The 18,037-nt window shown below is 42.7% G+C and overlaps 2 protein-coding genes across 3 annotated transcripts in view; one reads left to right on the forward strand and one right to left on the reverse strand.

Annotated features, from left to right (window-relative positions):
* The window catches only part of MED12L (mediator complex subunit 12 like), a 398,615-nt gene that overhangs the window by 152,742 nt on the left and 227,836 nt on the right, over positions 1 to 18,037 (forward strand). The window lies entirely within an intron of this gene.
* P2RY14 (purinergic receptor P2Y14) overlaps positions 2,473 to 18,037 on the reverse strand; it is a 25,559-nt gene continuing 9,994 nt past the window's right edge. The window contains exons 2-3 of the mRNA XM_006758959.2: positions 9,872 to 9,969; positions 2,473 to 4,190 (exon numbers count right to left, since the gene is read on the reverse strand). Of these exons, the coding sequence (XP_006759022.1) occupies positions 3,151 to 4,167 (1,017 nt within the window). The 5' untranslated portion in view covers positions 4,168 to 4,190; positions 9,872 to 9,969 and the 3' untranslated portion in view covers positions 2,473 to 3,150. The remainder of the gene's footprint in view (positions 4,191 to 9,871; positions 9,970 to 18,037) is intronic.

The following is an 18,037-nucleotide window of genomic DNA, read 5'->3' on the forward strand; positions in this document are numbered from 1 at the left end:
TTGCTTTTGTGGTGGCCGATGGAAGAAGCACTCGGGACTTTGCATGTTGACAGCAAGCCGTCTGGAGAATTTCTCAGGAATTTAGGACTTGCTCACATTGGGTCCTTTTCCTCTCAGCTTGTGGCCAGTGGAGTTGGACATGCTGGTTATCAGTTATGGCCTCACCCTGAGGTCAGGGACAGGATGGGCTCCAGGACTGTATATGGCTGAGAACAGGGGAAGGTGAATTTCCCAAAGGAAAAAAGTTTGCTTTGACTGCTGAGAAAAGAGAGTGTGGAAGCTGAGGAGATAACCAACAAGTGGGCATTGCTGATGATGACGTTTTGTAAAAGACAGTTGCAAGGTGAGGGCCTCCCTGTGGGTGGGTTTCATGTGTAACCTTTTTATATGACTGTGATTTCTTTGTTTCTTGATTCTTGTGTCAAATGTTTCTTTTATAAAAACGCTTAGAGTATTTTTGTATAGGTGGTTGAATCAATTACGCATCAACATAGAGCCTCAGTTTAGTTCAAGAAAACATGAGGATTCCTATGAAGGGGCATTTTCATTTCAGTCAAGAGCCACTTCTGAGTCCCTTTCTATTAGATTTCGGCACGTAAGATGTTGCAGAGCAGCTGTCGGTATATCATTCTATCCACACACATGTTTTCTTTTCACTGCTGCCCTGGAATTCAAAATTGTGTGGCTTGAAAACACATGGACCCAGTTGACTGAAGCTAAGTGCCTGTTGGCCTCTTGGTGAGGCTCAAACTCTCAGCTCACTATCATCTTTTTTTCTCTTTCTTATGTTTTTTATTGATTTTTCTTTTAGAGAGAGTAGAAAGGAGAGGACACCACCCACTGGGGATCAAGTCCACAACCTAGGCATGTGACCGGGAATTGGACTGACAACCTCTCCGTACATGGGTCGACACTCGACCACTGAACCACACCGGCCAGGATCAGCGTCATCTTTAACATTCTCTATTTTCCATTTTCTTACAACCAAACTTATATTGCCTTCCTTTCCGCCACAGCACCTGGGTGTAAACACCGCACAGGCAGCCTGACACTTGAAGACCTGCACTATAGCTTTCTCTACAGAAGGGCCTGGAGTGTGTATTCCCTGTCACCTGCCTGCACTGGTGCTGGTGACCTTCTCTAAGTCAGAGTTAACTGTTGTTAGTGCTCTACAGCTTCCTTTTGTTGTAGCCCTGACCTGAAAGTTATAAGATGCAGTAACTGTCCCCTGCCTTTTGCTTCACAGAATCCTTATCTGCATTGCATGTTGTTTTTGAGAAATCTTGCCTTTTACATTGCTGATCTGTTTTGGCACGGCGATACAAAGGCATTCTCCATGTGCTACCCACCTTCTTTTTGTTACTTTCATTTTGCCCAGGCCCAATAGGGGCATTTAAAACACCAGCATTTAGTAATTTGTCCTGGTCCGTGGAAAGGATGAAGAATAAACTCAGTCAATTTCTTTTGCAAATATATATAGCCAAACAAGTAGAGCAAGCTTAGTTTTAGCTAGCATGCTTATAGTAGGTTGGCGATTGTGTTTTTTGACCCAGAGTTGGGAGCAGGGAGCTTTTACAAGGATAAAAACTGGGCACAGAGTATAAAAACCTTCCCATCTCTTCTTCAACTTAAAGTGTGCTTTCTGAGTTTTGCCTAAAATCTGATGGAGCATATGCAATACTTATTTGAAAAATGAAAAGCAAGTACAATTTGAGTGTCCTTATTAACATGCATAATTGAGTGCCTTAAACAAACCATACCATGTCTTGACTATGAGGAAATCTGGTAATAATTTTTTCATATCTTGATTATTTTTTTAAAAATGAGACTATTAAAAATAGTTTCTTTATTAGTACATATACAGTAAAGAATTATATAAGGAAAGGTGGGCTGAATGTCTTCCAGCTGGTTAATAGCAAAGAAAGATTGTTTTCATAAGTCATAAGCCAGTAACCATAGCCCATTTTAATTCATTGCTTTTCATAAAATGTGATGTGTAAGTTTTCATTTTATGAATAACTTGTCACTCATTATTATACATTTTTGATAATTTTTTTTATATAGTCCAGTTGCTTTCTAAGAATGTTGTTTCCCCCTCCCCAGGGAAGAATGTATGTGGCCATCCTGAGAGAGAGAGAGAGAGAGAGAGAGTGTGTCTTTCTCCCAGGCATCCTCTTTTTGTCCCTGCCATGAACAGGAGAAGTCGTCGCAACACGTGCCCATATCTAGCTTCCCTTGGTCAAGCCCACTTTTTTTAAAAAAATATATTTTATATATATGTATATATTGGTTTCAGAGAGGTAGAGAGAGAGAGAGACAGACAGACAGACAGAGAGACAGACATCAATGATGAGAAAGAATCATTGACTGGCTGCCTCCTGCACAGCTCCTACTGGGGATTGAGCCTGTAAACTGGGCGTGTGCCTTTGACCAGAATCAAACCCAGGACCCTTCAGTCCACAAGCCAACACTCTATCCATTGAGCCAAACCAGCCAGGGCTTGAGCCCACTTTTAAAAATACTCTAACACCGGAACACCAGGCTCATGAAGTGGCTTAACCAATCTCTGCAGAGGATGTTATTAAAAATGTATTTATATCATCCTCAAAATACTATCAGAAAAAATTACATTTTTTATTGCAAAGTACATAATTTATATCTACTTTCCTTTGAAATGCCATGAGATAGATCAGTGGGTGTCTCCTTTTTCTCCTTCAAATCAGACAGCTTGACTCCCTCACTACAACAGGCTTCTAGCTGTTGCCTGCCTTTAAGTTGGTCTTGATGATCCTGTTGAAAAAACTGCCCATAACTTACTAACTTAATTATTGCATTTAGAGAGGAAACACACCCCTGAGAATTGTCTTGATTGCTGTCTATTTTCTTATTTGCTGCTTAAAATTCTATATTAACTGACCAGATGAGTGTTTAATTTAAACCTTCTATTTTGGTATGATTGAAAAATGTATGTATTATTTTTTCTTTGATGTCACACAAAAGCATGGAAACTTACATTTTAATTATTATACTAATTGGAGAGTAATGCTCAGTGACGATGCTTACGATCACGGCCTTCCCCCATTTACTCCTCTTGTTGTGTAAATGAAAGTTACAACACGCACACAGGGCCCTCCTTTGAAAGGTGGGAAATCACAGCGTATCTGTGCTTTCGTGCATCGTATTTCCCCTCCTGGTTTTGGAAGTTTCTGGGTCATGCTGAGCTTTTAGTGGGATGTGCAATTTCTTACACAAGATTTCTCTAAATGGCTGGCATAGAAAGAAATAAATAATGGGGTCTAAGCACACATTTGCTGCTGACAGTATCAGAGTGAATTCTTTCACATAGTACAAGATTTCCTTGGACTGGCAGCTGAAAGGGGCTCCTGTTTGGCTCTGTGTGTAGGAGATTCTGGCAATGTGATAAGGTACAAAGCAGACAAAAAATACCAGCATGATGCTGAATATATTGCGGCTGGATTTCCTCTTGACGGAAATGGAATTCTTTCGGGACTTCATGTGGGACTTGAAGATTTTCCTCGTGATGGCAGTGTAGAAAATGATTAGCAGAAGGAACACAAGCCAGAAGATGCCCACAAAGATGTAGTTTGATGCCTTGTGCCACTTGAGTCCCAGTTCGTTTTTAAGCTCCATGCATTTTACATGTGTGCTGTCCTTAGCACTCTGGTTGGTCAGGATAATGTTGGGGATAGCGAGCAGGAGCATCAGCAGCCACACCGTCACTGCCAGGAGTTTGCTGTAAGTCACCGATTGGATGAAAGAAGTCAGGAGAGGCTTCACGATTTTGTAATATCTGTCGAAGCTGATGAGCCCAAAGAACATGATGCCGACGTACATGTTGACGTAGAAGAGTACGGCCGACACCCGGCATACAAACACGCCCAGCTGCCAGGGGCCCAGGCCCGAGTCGCTGAGGATCTTGAAGGGGAAGGTCAGGCTCATCAGGAAGTCGGCAACCACAATGTTCTTGAGATAGACGATGAAGCTCTTGGAGCTGGGCACGTAGCAGAAGACCCACGCCGACACGCCATTGAGCAGCACACCCGCGATGAAGACCAGCAGGTAAAGCACAGGAATGATTTGCTGTGTTATGACGGGGTTTTGGGAGCAGGACTCCGCAGGAGGCTGAGAGGTGGTGGAATTCAACATTTTGTAACTTCTGAAGGAGCAGCCTGGAAAATGAAGTGAAATATTCACTCAGGGCACTTAGGGCCTTCCAACTTAATTGCCAGATAATAAAGCAAAAGACAGTGAATATAGCCCTGACTGGTTTGGCTCAGTGGATAGGGCATTGGCCTGCGGACTGAAGGGTCCCAGGTTCGATTCCGGTCAAGGGCATGTACCTTGGTTGCGGGCACATTCCCAGTGGGGAGTGTGCAGGAGGCGGCTGATCGATGTTTCTCTCTGATCGATGTTTCTAACTCTCTATCCCTCTCCCCTCCTCTCTGTAAAAAATCAGTAAAATATATTTTAAAAAAAAGACAGTGAATATAATCAGACCCACCACATTCTTGAAATGAAGTTCTTTTATATATTAGACCCCCTCCCCTTCTACCTCCCTACTCTTTATTTTTTAAAGACAAATACAGAGTAGTCAGGTGACAGGAAGGAAAAATTGGCAAAGCAGGACAGCCTGAGAACCCTAAGCATTTCCTTAAATGACAGTGGTTCCCTATAAACTCCAAAATTCTAGGACATACTCATTTAAATATAGTCTCAAAAGGTAATAAAATGGAAAGCAGAGAACTAATCTGTTTCTGTTTCATTTAATTCAGAGCTTTGTTAATATACTAGGTGTAAGAGCTGTTGATACAGACCTTATTCTTTAGAAAGCCTGCCCTGCACATATTGTGGGCACAGCACAGTGTCTGGGAAGCATACACACCCACTGTGGCCGGTGTTACTGAAGTGGGGCTCTGGATACCTTTCAGAAGTGAGCTGTTCTCTGTGTTTTTTTTTCCCATTGAAAAAGTGATTTGGAATACCAGCGCAACAACAAGTACCGTAGACCTTCTAAGAAATGCTTCCACAGCGCATTTTCAGTCTGCCCTGTTCAGTACGGAGTCACGGCCACATGCAGAGCCCTGAACCTGTGGCCGCTCCAGATGGAGATGTGCAGCAAGTACAGAGTGCATACTGAGTTTTATAGACTTTGTACAAAAAAGAAAGTAAAATGTCTTAATATTTTTAGTATTGAACACATTTGAAATAATATTTTAGAAATATTGGTTAAACAAAATGTATTAGTAATCTTAATTTTACTTTTTAAGAATATGGCTACTAGAAAAGTTAAAATTACATATGTGGCTTGCATCGTACTTTTATTGGACACCACTGTTGTAGGTATTACCCAGAACCTTCTGTGTTAGGGGCTCCTACATGTTTTTGCTGATGTCAGCCATATTGATTCAGGGCACAGAGAAGAGTAGAACTGCTTTGAAAGACTATTTGATGCATCAAAGAAAATATTTACTGCCCATCTCATATGTAAAAACATCTTGCCCTGAGGAAGAAATTCTGGCTCTTTAACACTGAGCTCCCCATTTGGTCTGATGGCCACTCCCTCCTCCTCCAGTGAATTCCAGCTGTCTGGGACCCTCCCACTCTTCTAGGCTCCACAAATTCTCTCATTTTGGACCTTTGCACAAACTTTCATTTGTGTGGAAACTCCTTTGATACTTTCTTGGTGGGTAACTTTCCTTCATCCTTGAGGCCTCAGCTTGAGTATCAGTTTTGTCAGGAGACTTTTCTACCCAAACCTTGGAGGGTGCCTGGGTGTGGGGCTCCACCTGTGTACTCAGAGTTCTGTGCCTCTCTCCTGTCACAACACAGCTCTCGGCCTTTGTTTTTTGTTTCCCCTCTTTGTGTAGGCTCCTTTACAGGGGAGAGACCATGTCATGTTTTACCATTGTATTCCTACCATTATATTTAGAATGTTAGGTAGTTAAAGTATTTGTGAAATAAATAAATATGTAATATGGGAATATAAGACACAAAGCCCTCCTCTCAAGAAATGTGTACCTAGTCAGAGGTCAGGGAAGGATTGTGAAGGACTGTGGGTTCCTTGAGGTCAAGGATGTAACTTGTTTGTCTTTGTATTTCTGGTTAAAGCACTGCTTTTCACACAGGGAGTGAAGTCAGTAAAATAAAGGCAGTGTGAGAAAGTGGAACTGTGGGATGTGAAATCCAGTCACATCCCAAATAAAAAATCACAATGCAGACGGTGTGCTGCTTCGACACAGATCCTGCCTCTGCGCACTCTTCACGCCACATGGCACAACCGAAGCCACTTGACTGCCAGTCCCTGGCCTGCCTTTCGAAGCAAATCTTGTCCTGTCCCCTGCATACCTGGTCTGATCATGCTCGTTTACCCTCATTTGCTACTTTGCAGTTGCAGGTCTTCTGTGGCTTTTTTCATGTTTTCGATGAAAACCAAAGGGCCCACATTTTCTATTTTTAACATCCACTGTGACAGATTCTGTGTCTAGTAATTAATTTTTCTTGTTCCCTGGTGGTCAGATGCAGCTTAGTCTAAGAGCCAGTCTCACAGGGGTATGCTGTATGCTCCCAGGGGTTCCAGTTCTGGGGACACAGCCCCTCCTCAGCCAGTGTGCTAGAGTTTAAAATATTAAGTAAAAAAAAAGTACATGTTAATGCATTTTGAAGCAGAGGAAATATTAACTATATAAAATGCAATAATCTAATGAAATAGTGAAGAATTTTCAGAAATCTTTGATAGCCAAATTTTACTTCTTATAGAAACACTAGAAGCCCAATGCATGAAAATTCATACAAGAATAGGCCTTCCTTCCCCTGGCTGCCGGCACCGGCTTCCCTCCGGCACCTGGGACCTGGCTTTCCTCCGGCGGCGGGGGTAGAGGGGGACTGACCGGGTTTCTTGCTGCCCTGTCTTCGGTTTTCCTGGCCAGAAGGGACAGTCCGAACTGTTTCATTGTGTCTCTGCCCTCCCTAGGCAGGTTTCATTTTGTCATCTCACCAGTTCAAGCCCTCCTTCCTTAGGGATTGGGTAGAGTACAGGGCGATCCAAGGCTTACCTCCCAGCACTCTGGGCCTCACAGTAACCCTCTCCCAAAGAAACCCATAGGGCATGGCTTTTGTCCAGGGGAAGTCGCACCTCTGGCTCAAGTCATCTGTGCCCCTGTGGTCATCTTGTAGAAGGCTGGGGTACCCACAGGAATCTCTAACTCGCTAGAGGTGGGGAGGAATTGTGGGAAGCAAAGATGCACTGTCTCCCCACAGTCTTTAGTTACCCAGAGCTGGGTGGGGGCCAGTTTGGCACCTTTTTCGGCAGACAGTCCTGGGCTGCTTCCCTCCGGCTACACCCAAGACCCGGGCTACTTCCCTCTAGCTGACGGCAGGCACCCTGGACCCGGGCTTCACTCTGGGCCCGGCTTACTCGGGAATAACATCTGGTCTATTTAGCATATTACCCTTTTATTATTATAGACTAGAGGCCCAGTGCACGAAATTGTGCAAGAGTAGGCTTTCTTTCCCCCAGCTGCTGGCACCGGCTTCCCTCTGCCACCCAGGACCCGGGCTTGCTTCCCTCTGGTCGCCCGCAAGCACCCGGCAACTGGTACCCGGGCTGGCTTCCCTCCGGCTGCTGGCTTCATCCGGAAGGACATCTGGAATGACGTCCGGTCTAATTAGCATATTACCCTTTTATTATTATAGATTATAAAAGCCATAACATATAGACAGTGACAAATTTCCCAATAGTGATCTACTGAGAGCCGCATTTCCTTTTCTTATAGAAACTGTGTAAAGACATTTTCTCAGTTTTGGGACGTACATTTTTGATCTGCAACATGTCTGCCTGTAGCCTAACACCGTGGGCTATTTCTAGGTTCCTCAGAGTGAGGACGACCTGAGCATGTGCCCTGGTGCCCACACCACTGCCAGCCCTGCTTCTACTCTGGGGTTGGCAGAAGCGCTGACTAGCTCAGAACCAGATCAGGCCTACCTCTGCAGTGGATACTCAAGGTGTGCGGGAATGGGTGTTTTCCCTCAAATAATTTGTGGTTTTGGCCTGTTTTTAAGCAATTGCAACAGTTTCCCTTTTAGGATATTAAGGTTTGAGAAATGCTGGGGGAAGGTGTGGGTCATCCCTGTTGCCTGCCCTGCTGTCTGCTTGAATCCAGCAGAGGCGAACATAAGGGGCCCTCTGCATGAGTAAGAAGCTCAAGGTAAATCCAAGACAATTTTGGTAGTACTTTTCCACTCTTAGGCAGTGTTTCCTTTAGCAGTAGTGTTGATGGTAGGGTATTGTGTCCTGTACGTACATATTTTAATGAACTTGATCTTGGAGTCTCGGAGCATGGCAGCCTTTTTGTATAGTGATAGATTGAGAGATGTGTGAAAAAGGAGCTATCATAAGGCATCTACAGCAAGTGAGGCCAATTTTATATATTGAGACAAAAAGGAAGGGTTATGTGTTGAATGAAAAACAGGACAAGCTTATGAGATATGTATCACTTTGACCTTGAAACATTTGCCCAGTCTCCTCTCCTTATCTTTAGTATAGAGATGATTTAATGCCCAAATAAAGGGACCTACTGAAACTTTAAGTCATTTTGGAAATGAAGACATGCTGATTTTATACAGCACATAAAGATAAATAAGAACCAAATGAACCAGAAAGAAAACAAAGACTGTCTTGGGGTGGCCCAATAATCCTTCCTCGCCGGCCCCATGCTCCTATTTGATATACTGTTTCTAAGCTCCTTGCTCCAGCCCATTAAAGATAAAGACAGGCAAAGGGAAGGGGAAAAATAGGAAAAGGACCTCTGGGTGATGATCAACTGAAAAAGTGGGCAGGCAGTTGTGGAGCCATAGCCAGCCCTGCCCCCAAGGCAGTTAATTCTGAGATGATAACTGAATTTCTGTAATGAAAGTGGTCGTTACATTAACCTTGAGCCTTCAGGAATGCAAACACTGCTCACTAAAGATCTCTCTATGTGGCAGAACTTTTAAAAGACACTTAACTGTATAAGTCTTCAATTTCTCGTAGGTGGAACTCTTCCTTGTTCCTCAAATGCAGGCAAGGGAGAGTGGAGTCAAATGGCACCAAATGTTTTAGTCTCTGTAGACCATTACTCTGGGTGTTAGGTAACATAATTAAAGAATGTGGTGGAATGGAATTTATAAGCCCAAAGACAGCTCTGTAATAGTGGCCTATGAATTGCTTTCTCTCAACTTCTTTGCAGAGCTAGAATATCCATGCCACGGTTATTCTAATGTAGGTGGTGCATGCACTTGTCTTTTCGTGCTGTGTAAAGTCTCAGGGTGCTGCACTAAGTGTTTTCAAGTGGAAGGGTGTTGCATATAACTGTAGGGCTCTCTCTGATAATTTAGTTGACACAGGGCCATGCAAAGCATTGCTCACCCCAGAAATTTATTCATCTGAATAAAAACATGCTGAGCCGGGCCAGCATGACTCAGTGGTTGAATGTCGACCTTTGCACCAGGAGATCACGGTTCGATTCCCGGGTGAGGGCACATGTCCAGTTGTGTCTTGATACCCAGTATGGGGTGTTTAGAAGGCAGACAATCAATGATTTTCTCTCATCATTGATGTTTCTATCTCTCTCTCCTTCTACCTTCCTTTCTGACGTCAATAAAAATATATTTTTAAAAACCACACATGCTGAGGTCATTACTCATCTTCTGAGTAATTACAGTGACCCATTTTTCTCTTTTTTCTGGGCCATCTCCCACCATTCTGATCGTGTGCCTTAATTCTACTTTCTCTGAAGAAGGGAAATTATTCCTTCATGACATTTTGATGAAATTATTAAACCTTGTGATAATACTAAAGGGTTTTTTCAATTACCTTTAAAAATTTTTTGTATGAAGTTTCTTTTCAATGAAGTAATTTTCAGTGAATGCTTGTCATCTTGAAGTGGCCAAAGTATTTCTTTACAGATGATCCTATGTTGTAGGAGAAAAATGAATTAATTAAGTTAAATGAACACCAGAGTGTTTTTATTGGAGAAGTATGTATGGTAGCAGTGTAAATACTTTTAAATTTCATCCAGGACACCCTTCAGGGCAAACCAGCTGCCGGTTCGGCTGTTGTTTTTCTATACTGGTGGTCTTGGCTGTCAATATTAGTGATTATTGATTTGGTGTGAACTCCTGTGGAAAACTTACAAACTCTTGAGAGTGTTGGACATAAAGTATTTTTAGATCAAGCATGTCAAACTCACAGCTGGCGGACTGCATGCCTCATTTAAACAAAAGGTATGTGGCCTGCTGGCTGCGAGTTTGACATGCTTGTCCTAGATAGAAGTTGTAATAAGATGTCTCCAAATGTTGCCAAGTATCCTGAAGGGACCACGCTGCCCCTGGTTGATGACTGCCGGTCTGATGAGAGGGATGTGAGCAGAGATAACACCTGAAAGCATGTTGTCTGGCAAGGAAAGGATGAGTTTGGTTGAGGTTGTCACCTTCTTAAACAGCTCTTCTCAAACTACTGTGCACACATGTTACTTGGGGATCTCACGGAAATGAACACTCGGATCCCATAGGTCTGTAGTTGGTGTGATGTTGGCCCAATGACCACATTTTCAGTAGCTTGTTTTGTTTTTTTTCCAGATCCTGTACACAGGGGACATTTAATAAATATTTGGTGAGGAGGGTAAAAAAAACCTCGTTTTTCTTTACTATAGTTAGGACTCCAGATAGGAATCAGTTACATTATAGGTAGCCCTGAAGTCTAGGATTCTCCTTAGTCTATTCATTCAGATTTCGTCATCAATAACTCACTCTCATGGTTTCCTGGAAATGTAATTATGTATTTTATAGAAATCTACTTGAGAATAAGTGATAAAGAAATCTTATATTTTCTGTAATATTCCTAAAATGTCACGAAGTTCTCTTTAGGGAATAAAAAAGGGGATGAAGTTCCTTGTGGAGCAACATTACTTGTGGTCCACGGTGGTGCTGAGCATGATCTGGTCAGGATGAGGTGTTCTAGCTTCATGGCAGCGCTTAGTCCTGGGGAGGGAGGAGGAGAAGGCTGGTGCAGGGTGGTTGGGCTTTTGCTATATTTCTGGTATTTCATCCCTTAAATTTGGAAACCATTATGGCTAAATATTACTACCAGTTAACACTGAGTGATTGGGTACATTGGTTTTGCAAACATTAGTTTTTGCACTTTTATTTTTTATATTTGAAATATTTCATAATTAGAAAGAAATGTATATGGAGAATGAATTGCTTTCAAATCACCCTTTTCTCAGTGCCCGCCTCTGATAAGCGTCCTTCTTCCTGTCCTTTGTTCAGTTCTTAGGAAATGATGTGTCTTCTCCTACCACTTGCCATTCCAAGTCCAAGCATCAAAAGCTTTAACCGATGCCCCAGATCTTTTCATATTTGTCTCCCAATGACTCTTATAACACTAGAAAATAGTATATAGGTGTGTGTAATCATTGTGTACATTGCTAAATGGACTAAAGCCATTTTCTTATCACTGCTGGTTTTATCTCCCTTGTCCTGATTCTACTCTTTATTTTCCTTTTTGATGCCAGTATGTGATGGTTTTCAGAGCAGTTAGAATGGGTTGAATGGAGGGATTTCTATAAGGACTGCATTGTCAGTCTTTACATATTTAGTAATAACTTGATATTAAATATCATATCTATATATATTTTATTGTCTAAAGTTTTATGTATGTCTCCTTTTTCCCCAACTGACCCCCCCCGCGCCCCAGCTATTCCCATCCTGGGCAAGCCCCCACGCCCCAGTGTCTGTCTCCATTGGATATGCTAAAATGCATGCATACAAGTCCTTTGGTTGCTCTCTAACTCCTCCGCCCGCCCGCTCCCCCCCCCCCATTTGTCTCTGAATCTATTCTTGTTCATCAAATTATGTTGATCATTATATCCCACATATGAGTGTGATCATGTGATAAATATTTTATATTTTATCTTTAAAAATCTCTTATACTATTCAGTTGTCTTAATTCTAAGTATGTCATCATGCTCCTGGCCTTTCTATTTTTTTAAAAAGATATATTTTATTGATTTTTTTACAGAGAGGAGGGGAGAGGGATAGAGAGTTGGAAACATCAATGAGAGAGAAACATTGATCAGCTGCCTCCTGCACACTCCCTACTGGGGATATGCCAGCAACCCGGGACCCTTTAGTCTGCAGGCCGATGAACTATCCCCTGAGCCAAACTGGTTAGGGGGCTCCTGGCCTTTCTTATTCCAAGGTCAGTTGGATATTTTAGAATTTCTTGTGTCTTGACTTTTGGTCCTGCCTCTTTCCCCAGTGTTCCTGTGGGTTGGTAAATAATGTTCTTTCCTTCTAGACCCAAGACCTCTGTTAAGAGGAAGTCATTACAAGTATGCCAGTTTATTTCATGGAAATCACTATATTTTTCCCTGTAACTGACCATCCCTCTTGCTTCTCATAAAGTTGTTTCTACTTGCTCCTTATTAAATTCTCACAGTGGCTGGCTCCTTCTGCTCTCCTCGTGGCTTTTGGTCTGTGCTCCCTCTAGCTCAGCTGGGGAAGCTCACTCTCTCCTTCACCTGAAAGAATAAGACTCTTATCTTCCTTCATTGCCCTGAACATTGAATGTTTGACACTCACAGCTTCCATAGGCTGCCAGGGACATCACTTATAATTTATCCTTCTTTCCCCACTTACTTTTCCTAACCTCTCTGTAGCACTTGATGGTATGGATTTCTCCTTGTTGAACTCTTGTGTTCTTAAGATGCATTGTAACCTTTGGCTTCGCATATTCCAGTGGTTCTCAACCTTCCTAATGCCGCGACCCTTTAATACAGTTCCTCATGTTGTGGTGACCCCCGGTTTCATTGTTACAAATTGAACATAATTAAAGCATAGTGATTAATCACAAAAACAATATGTAATTATATATGTGTTTTCCGATGGTCTTAGGCAACCCCTGTGAAAGGGTCGTTCGACCCCCAAAGGGGTTGCGACCCACAGGTTGAGAACTGCTGGCATATTCCCAATTTTCTTCCTTTGCCAAGACCTTCTGTTCATTTGCTTATCAGAACATGTTTGCCAGGCACTGTAGAAATCCATTGGCCAAGGGACCTCTCAGGAAGGTCACAGTCTAGAAGGAAGCTGAACAAAGTGGCACTTCTGGGCGCAGCAGGGGCTGTCATGGGAGGCGGCAGCACGGAAGCAGAACGGGCACCAGCACCAGCACCAGCCAGCTTCAGGAATGGTGAGAGCACGTGACAATGAGTGCGGATAGTGTGCCCCCTCTAGTTAGTCAGGCATCGCGGGAAAAGGGGGTAGTTTTGGGCAGAGAGAGCTACTAGGTACATTCACCAAGACACTTGAAGTGATGGCACAGTGGGGGGGACATGGATTGCCTGAAATTTGGGGTAACACAGTAGAGTCTTGTCAGTGAGTTTCTTTTACCTCTATCATGCAAATAAGCACACAGATGCTTAGAATGCAGAGTAACTCACCAAAAGCAAATTGGACAGCTAACACGTGACTAGACAAGTTCAAACTCAGATCAGTTCAGCTCTAGGCCAGCGGGGCTGTATGGGCAGCATATTTTGTGCTTGTTGATGAGTCTGAGCATGTTCACCGGCCCTTCAGCAGTCTTCTGCAGTCTTGCCTTTAGGAGTCACTTAGACCCTATTTTTTAAGAGAAGACGCATGTGTGCGTGGGAGTTTGTGAGTGTGCGTGACCTGCTTTTGATCAGGGTGTTCAGTGGCTACAGGTGTGGATTCCTTCACTCTCTCCAGTTAGTCTCCAGGTGCCACAGCATGGAGAACCTCCGTTTTATTTGCCATTTTCTGAAAGTAGAAATGTGTTTCTGACTTTTGATTTTGACTCAGCTTTCTATGTCCTGCACTGATGTCCAAGTAAAGGCATGGAATCAACTGTTCACAGTGGAGTTGAGAACAAAAGACATTAACCAGCAGGGGTGGAGCCTGCACTGGGACCCAGAGCTGCTGCAGGGGTTCAGGTGCCTGTGCACTGGTTCCCTGGGCCCTGAAGTGGGGATGTCTCTGCTTGCTGCTGCTGCTCACTTTTGTGAATCCTCAATCAGCTCTGACTTGATTTTCCTGACTCCTGGCCACCATGGCCCATTGACTTCCCCTTCAGTTAGAGTCTAGGTCATTGACAAAATGCTTGAATTTAACTCATAATTGGATGAATGATATTGTCACATACTTTGAGAAACTGCTAGTTCTTACATTAGAAATATCCCCATGTGTTTGTTAAGCTGAATTGCAGCACCTAGGAGCTTCCTCTTTAACAAGGCATAAGCTTGATTCTGTTTTGACTGCGAGTTACTTTCTGGGCCTCCTATTCAGACCCTAAAACTCACAAAGATCAAAACCCTGAGTTGTTGCTACAAACAGAGCCAACTTTTGATTTTGTGTGATAATGGGCAGAGTAATGGTTAATGGCTAAAAGCTGATAAAGCCCAAACTGAGTCTTAACTTTTAATTCCAACCACTTCCCCTAAAACACTTTTAGCAGAACTTATAGCAAGGCATAAGACCAGCACATTTAAGAACTTGGATCTGTCTTCATTTCTTGTGGTTGGACAGATGCATCATGGGAGCTGCTGAAGGGGGCAAGGTGTGGCGCAGGCATCAAACTTCTAGGGCCATGAAAATGGCTCCCCATCACTAGCCTCCAAACCATCTGGAGTGTCAGGATTGTTTTGTGGGGATTTTTTTGTCTATGATTTTTGGTATAGCCCAGGGTTTCACAACCTAGGCACTGTTAACATTTTTTGTTCCAGTTCTTTGTGGTCAAACTGTCCTGTGCATTGCTTAGCTGCACCTCTGACTCTGTCCATTAGGTGGCAGAGAGCTCTTTTAGATCAAAGAACTCTCCAGGCAGTTCAAAATGCTCCCAAGTTGAGATCTACTGGAATAGCCCCTTAATGGTAGGTGGGTTTGATATCATTTTGATATAGGAAGAGAATTTAGTCAGCTCTTTTGTTGCTGCTAAAACTTCACTGGATATTGAATAACTCATCAACAGTGAGTCATTCATATGCTTTGGCTTTGCAATGTGAAGTAAGCTTTCTTCACTGCTTTGTTGGGGGCGGATAGTGCATGATAATGTTGCATGCAGCGAACCTTGGTTAGACAGTGGCTCAGTTTCTTACTACCTGTGATACCAGGATGGTTACTAACCAGGATGGACACAAACTGTGTCTGTGCTTCAGTTTTACATCTCTGCTTGCTACATCACAGGGCTCTGTTCCTGTAAGAATCACATCCCTGGTGACTGGCAGTGTATTCTCAGAGGAACACTGGGGGTTCAGTGAGTGTCTCAGATGGCAGCAGAATGATCAGATGTTTCTGGGACTCAGTCTGCCAGACTTCCCTGGGGCCAGGCTCCACACAGTCCCCTAGTTGTCCACGCTGATTTGAAGCTGATGTTCTTCTGCACTGTGACTCAGGGCTGCAGAGGCCCGAGCCTTTTCCCGCCCTTAGACCTCCTTGTGGTGTCTGACCCAGCAGTGCTTGCATTGGGGAGGTGAAGGGGCTGTGCTTCTTATGGCCCCTCTTTTCTGGGTCCTCTCAGCTGTGGAGAGTATGTGTGAAGTCCAGAGGACTTTATGCTCATATTCATCAATTCTATACAAGCCTGTGATTTCGGTGAGAGGGGTGTAGATGTGTAGATCTAGGAAAATTCCAACTTCAGAGCTTTGGGAACTGATTCCTTTGTCTGGAATTAGACTGAACCCTTGGGTTGCTGACTTTTTCCAGGCTATTCTTTCTCAGCACTGTTTTGGAATACATGGTTCTATTCCCTGGGGCCAGGCAAGGAAATGACCTCTTTTTGCCTCACTGGGATGGTGTTTGCATTTCCCAATTAAGCACGCAGTACTCAGCTCTCCAGATTTTGGGGCTCCGAGCATTAATGCATGTCCCTTTGCTGTGGGGGTGGGAAGATTTTCATTTCTGAGAAACCAGCAGCTTTAACTACTTAGCTAAATATCAACCACCTGTATGTTTGTTCTAGATTCAGGCTTATGTAGCCAAAGGAAAATACTATAAATATCTAGGACTTGAGGTGGGAGTGGGAATATAGCAGAGAAGTGATTCCAACACACTTTAAACCTAAATTATTTTGTACTTCCTACCTGTTGGAGGATTCAGTAACCTTTGATTTTAAATATTGTGATAATGACTTATAAATTGGGCAGTTCATTAAGTGAGTTTTTATTTTGTTAGACACAGCATGTGACAACAAAGCAAGTATATTCATTTCAAAATGAGTAGGACTTAAATTCAAAAGATGTGTTTCTGTGCAGCCTAAAGGTGGTGCTCAGATTGCATGCAAAATGAAGGAGCTGTGCTCTTTATGAATCCTGAGCCCACAGGTTGGGTTGAATGTACATGTCTTTTCTAGATCATTCCATTTGACGTGGTCACTTGCAGATTCTTTTCAATAAATACAGTTGACCCTTCATATCCATAGTTTCACATGCATGGATTCAGTCAGCCACTGTGTACAACAGTATGTTCACATTCACAACATGGTTTTCCAGCCACGGATTGATTGAAACACTGTTTTTGATCTGAACTGCAGATGTAAAGGACCAGCTATAGCTACTGGGGAGCCACGAGTCATTTACAGGTTGTCAGCTGCATGGGGATTGGCACCCCTAACGCCCACGTTGTTCCAGAGTCAGCTGTGTTTCGCTTTTCCAAAGGATTTCAATATGTCAGTCAGGTACACTGTAATAGCTCTCCCAAGGGAGCTGTTAGATGCCATTTCATTATTGCTTTAAATGCAATATCTGTCTGTAATGTTTGAGAGTAACCAGCACTCCTGTCCCCTGGCTCGGGCACTGCAATGCTGTGCTCACTGCTGCCTCCGACCAGGACCAGTCCTGGTTGCCTCCCGCATGTGAGAGAGACACATGGATTCGTTGCTTTCCGCACACACCCAAGTGGGCTGGGGATAGAACCTGCAACTCAGGTACATGCCCTTAACCTGTGACTCTTTGGTGCGTAGGCCAACACAGTAACCACTGAGAAACACCAGCCAGAGTTATCTTCATTTTTAAAGGTGTATTTTGATAAACAAGAGTTACTAATTTTAATTTAGTCAAATTACTATTTTTTCAAATCACTGCTTTTTGTATCAAAGAAAAATTTTCTGTCTCAAAGTTTAAAATTATGTCTTTCACAATACCATCTGTGGAACCATGGGGGTTCTTGACCCCCTCTCAAGGTCTTCAATTACCTAAAGAGTACTCACTTGTTATTTGCCTATTTTACTCACTTTGCCGACATTTGTACTAATGCTACAAGAAGCCATGGTCTAAGCCATGTCTCCACGGTCCCTTAGTCATTGCACATCTTGTCACACAGTAAACAAACAAACAAAAGGCAGGTTCACTTTAGAATGTCCTTAATGATGTAATATATGTTGTTAATTTGATTCAATCTTACCCCTTAGATATGTGTCTTTTAAATATTTTTTAACATGTACACCTGAAACCTGTATAATTTTATTAACCAATGTCACCCCAATAAATTCAATAAAAAAGAAAATGTAAATAAATAAATACATAAATAAATTTTTGTGACAAAATAGGAATTGAATCCCAGCAACAACACAGAGCGGGTAAAATATATGTTTAATTTGATTCAATCTTACCCCTTAGATATGTGTCTTTTAAATATTTTTTAACATGTACACCTGAAACCTGTATAATTTTATTAACCAATGTCACCCCAATAAATTCAATAAAAAAGAAAAAGTAAATAAATATAAAATATATTGTCTAGGAAGGTCCTTGCTTTTCTAAAGTGTTGCCAACATTTAGATTTGAAATATATGCTTAACATTTTAGGCTCAGCTGGGAGTAGAGCATGGTAGGAAGAGCTCCAACATGGGGGTTAGGATCGCTATGTGGCATCTGGTTTTAACACATACTAGCTCTGAAATTTGTTTTCCTCGTCTCTATAGTGGGGCAGATTTCATTGATGTGGATGACTTATCTGGATGACTAAATTC

The sequence above is a fragment of the Myotis davidii genome, unplaced genomic scaffold (assembly GCF_000327345.1).
Source record: "Myotis davidii unplaced genomic scaffold, ASM32734v1 scaffold316, whole genome shotgun sequence".
In the NCBI taxonomy this organism is placed as follows: Eukaryota; Metazoa; Chordata; class Mammalia; order Chiroptera; family Vespertilionidae; genus Myotis; species Myotis davidii.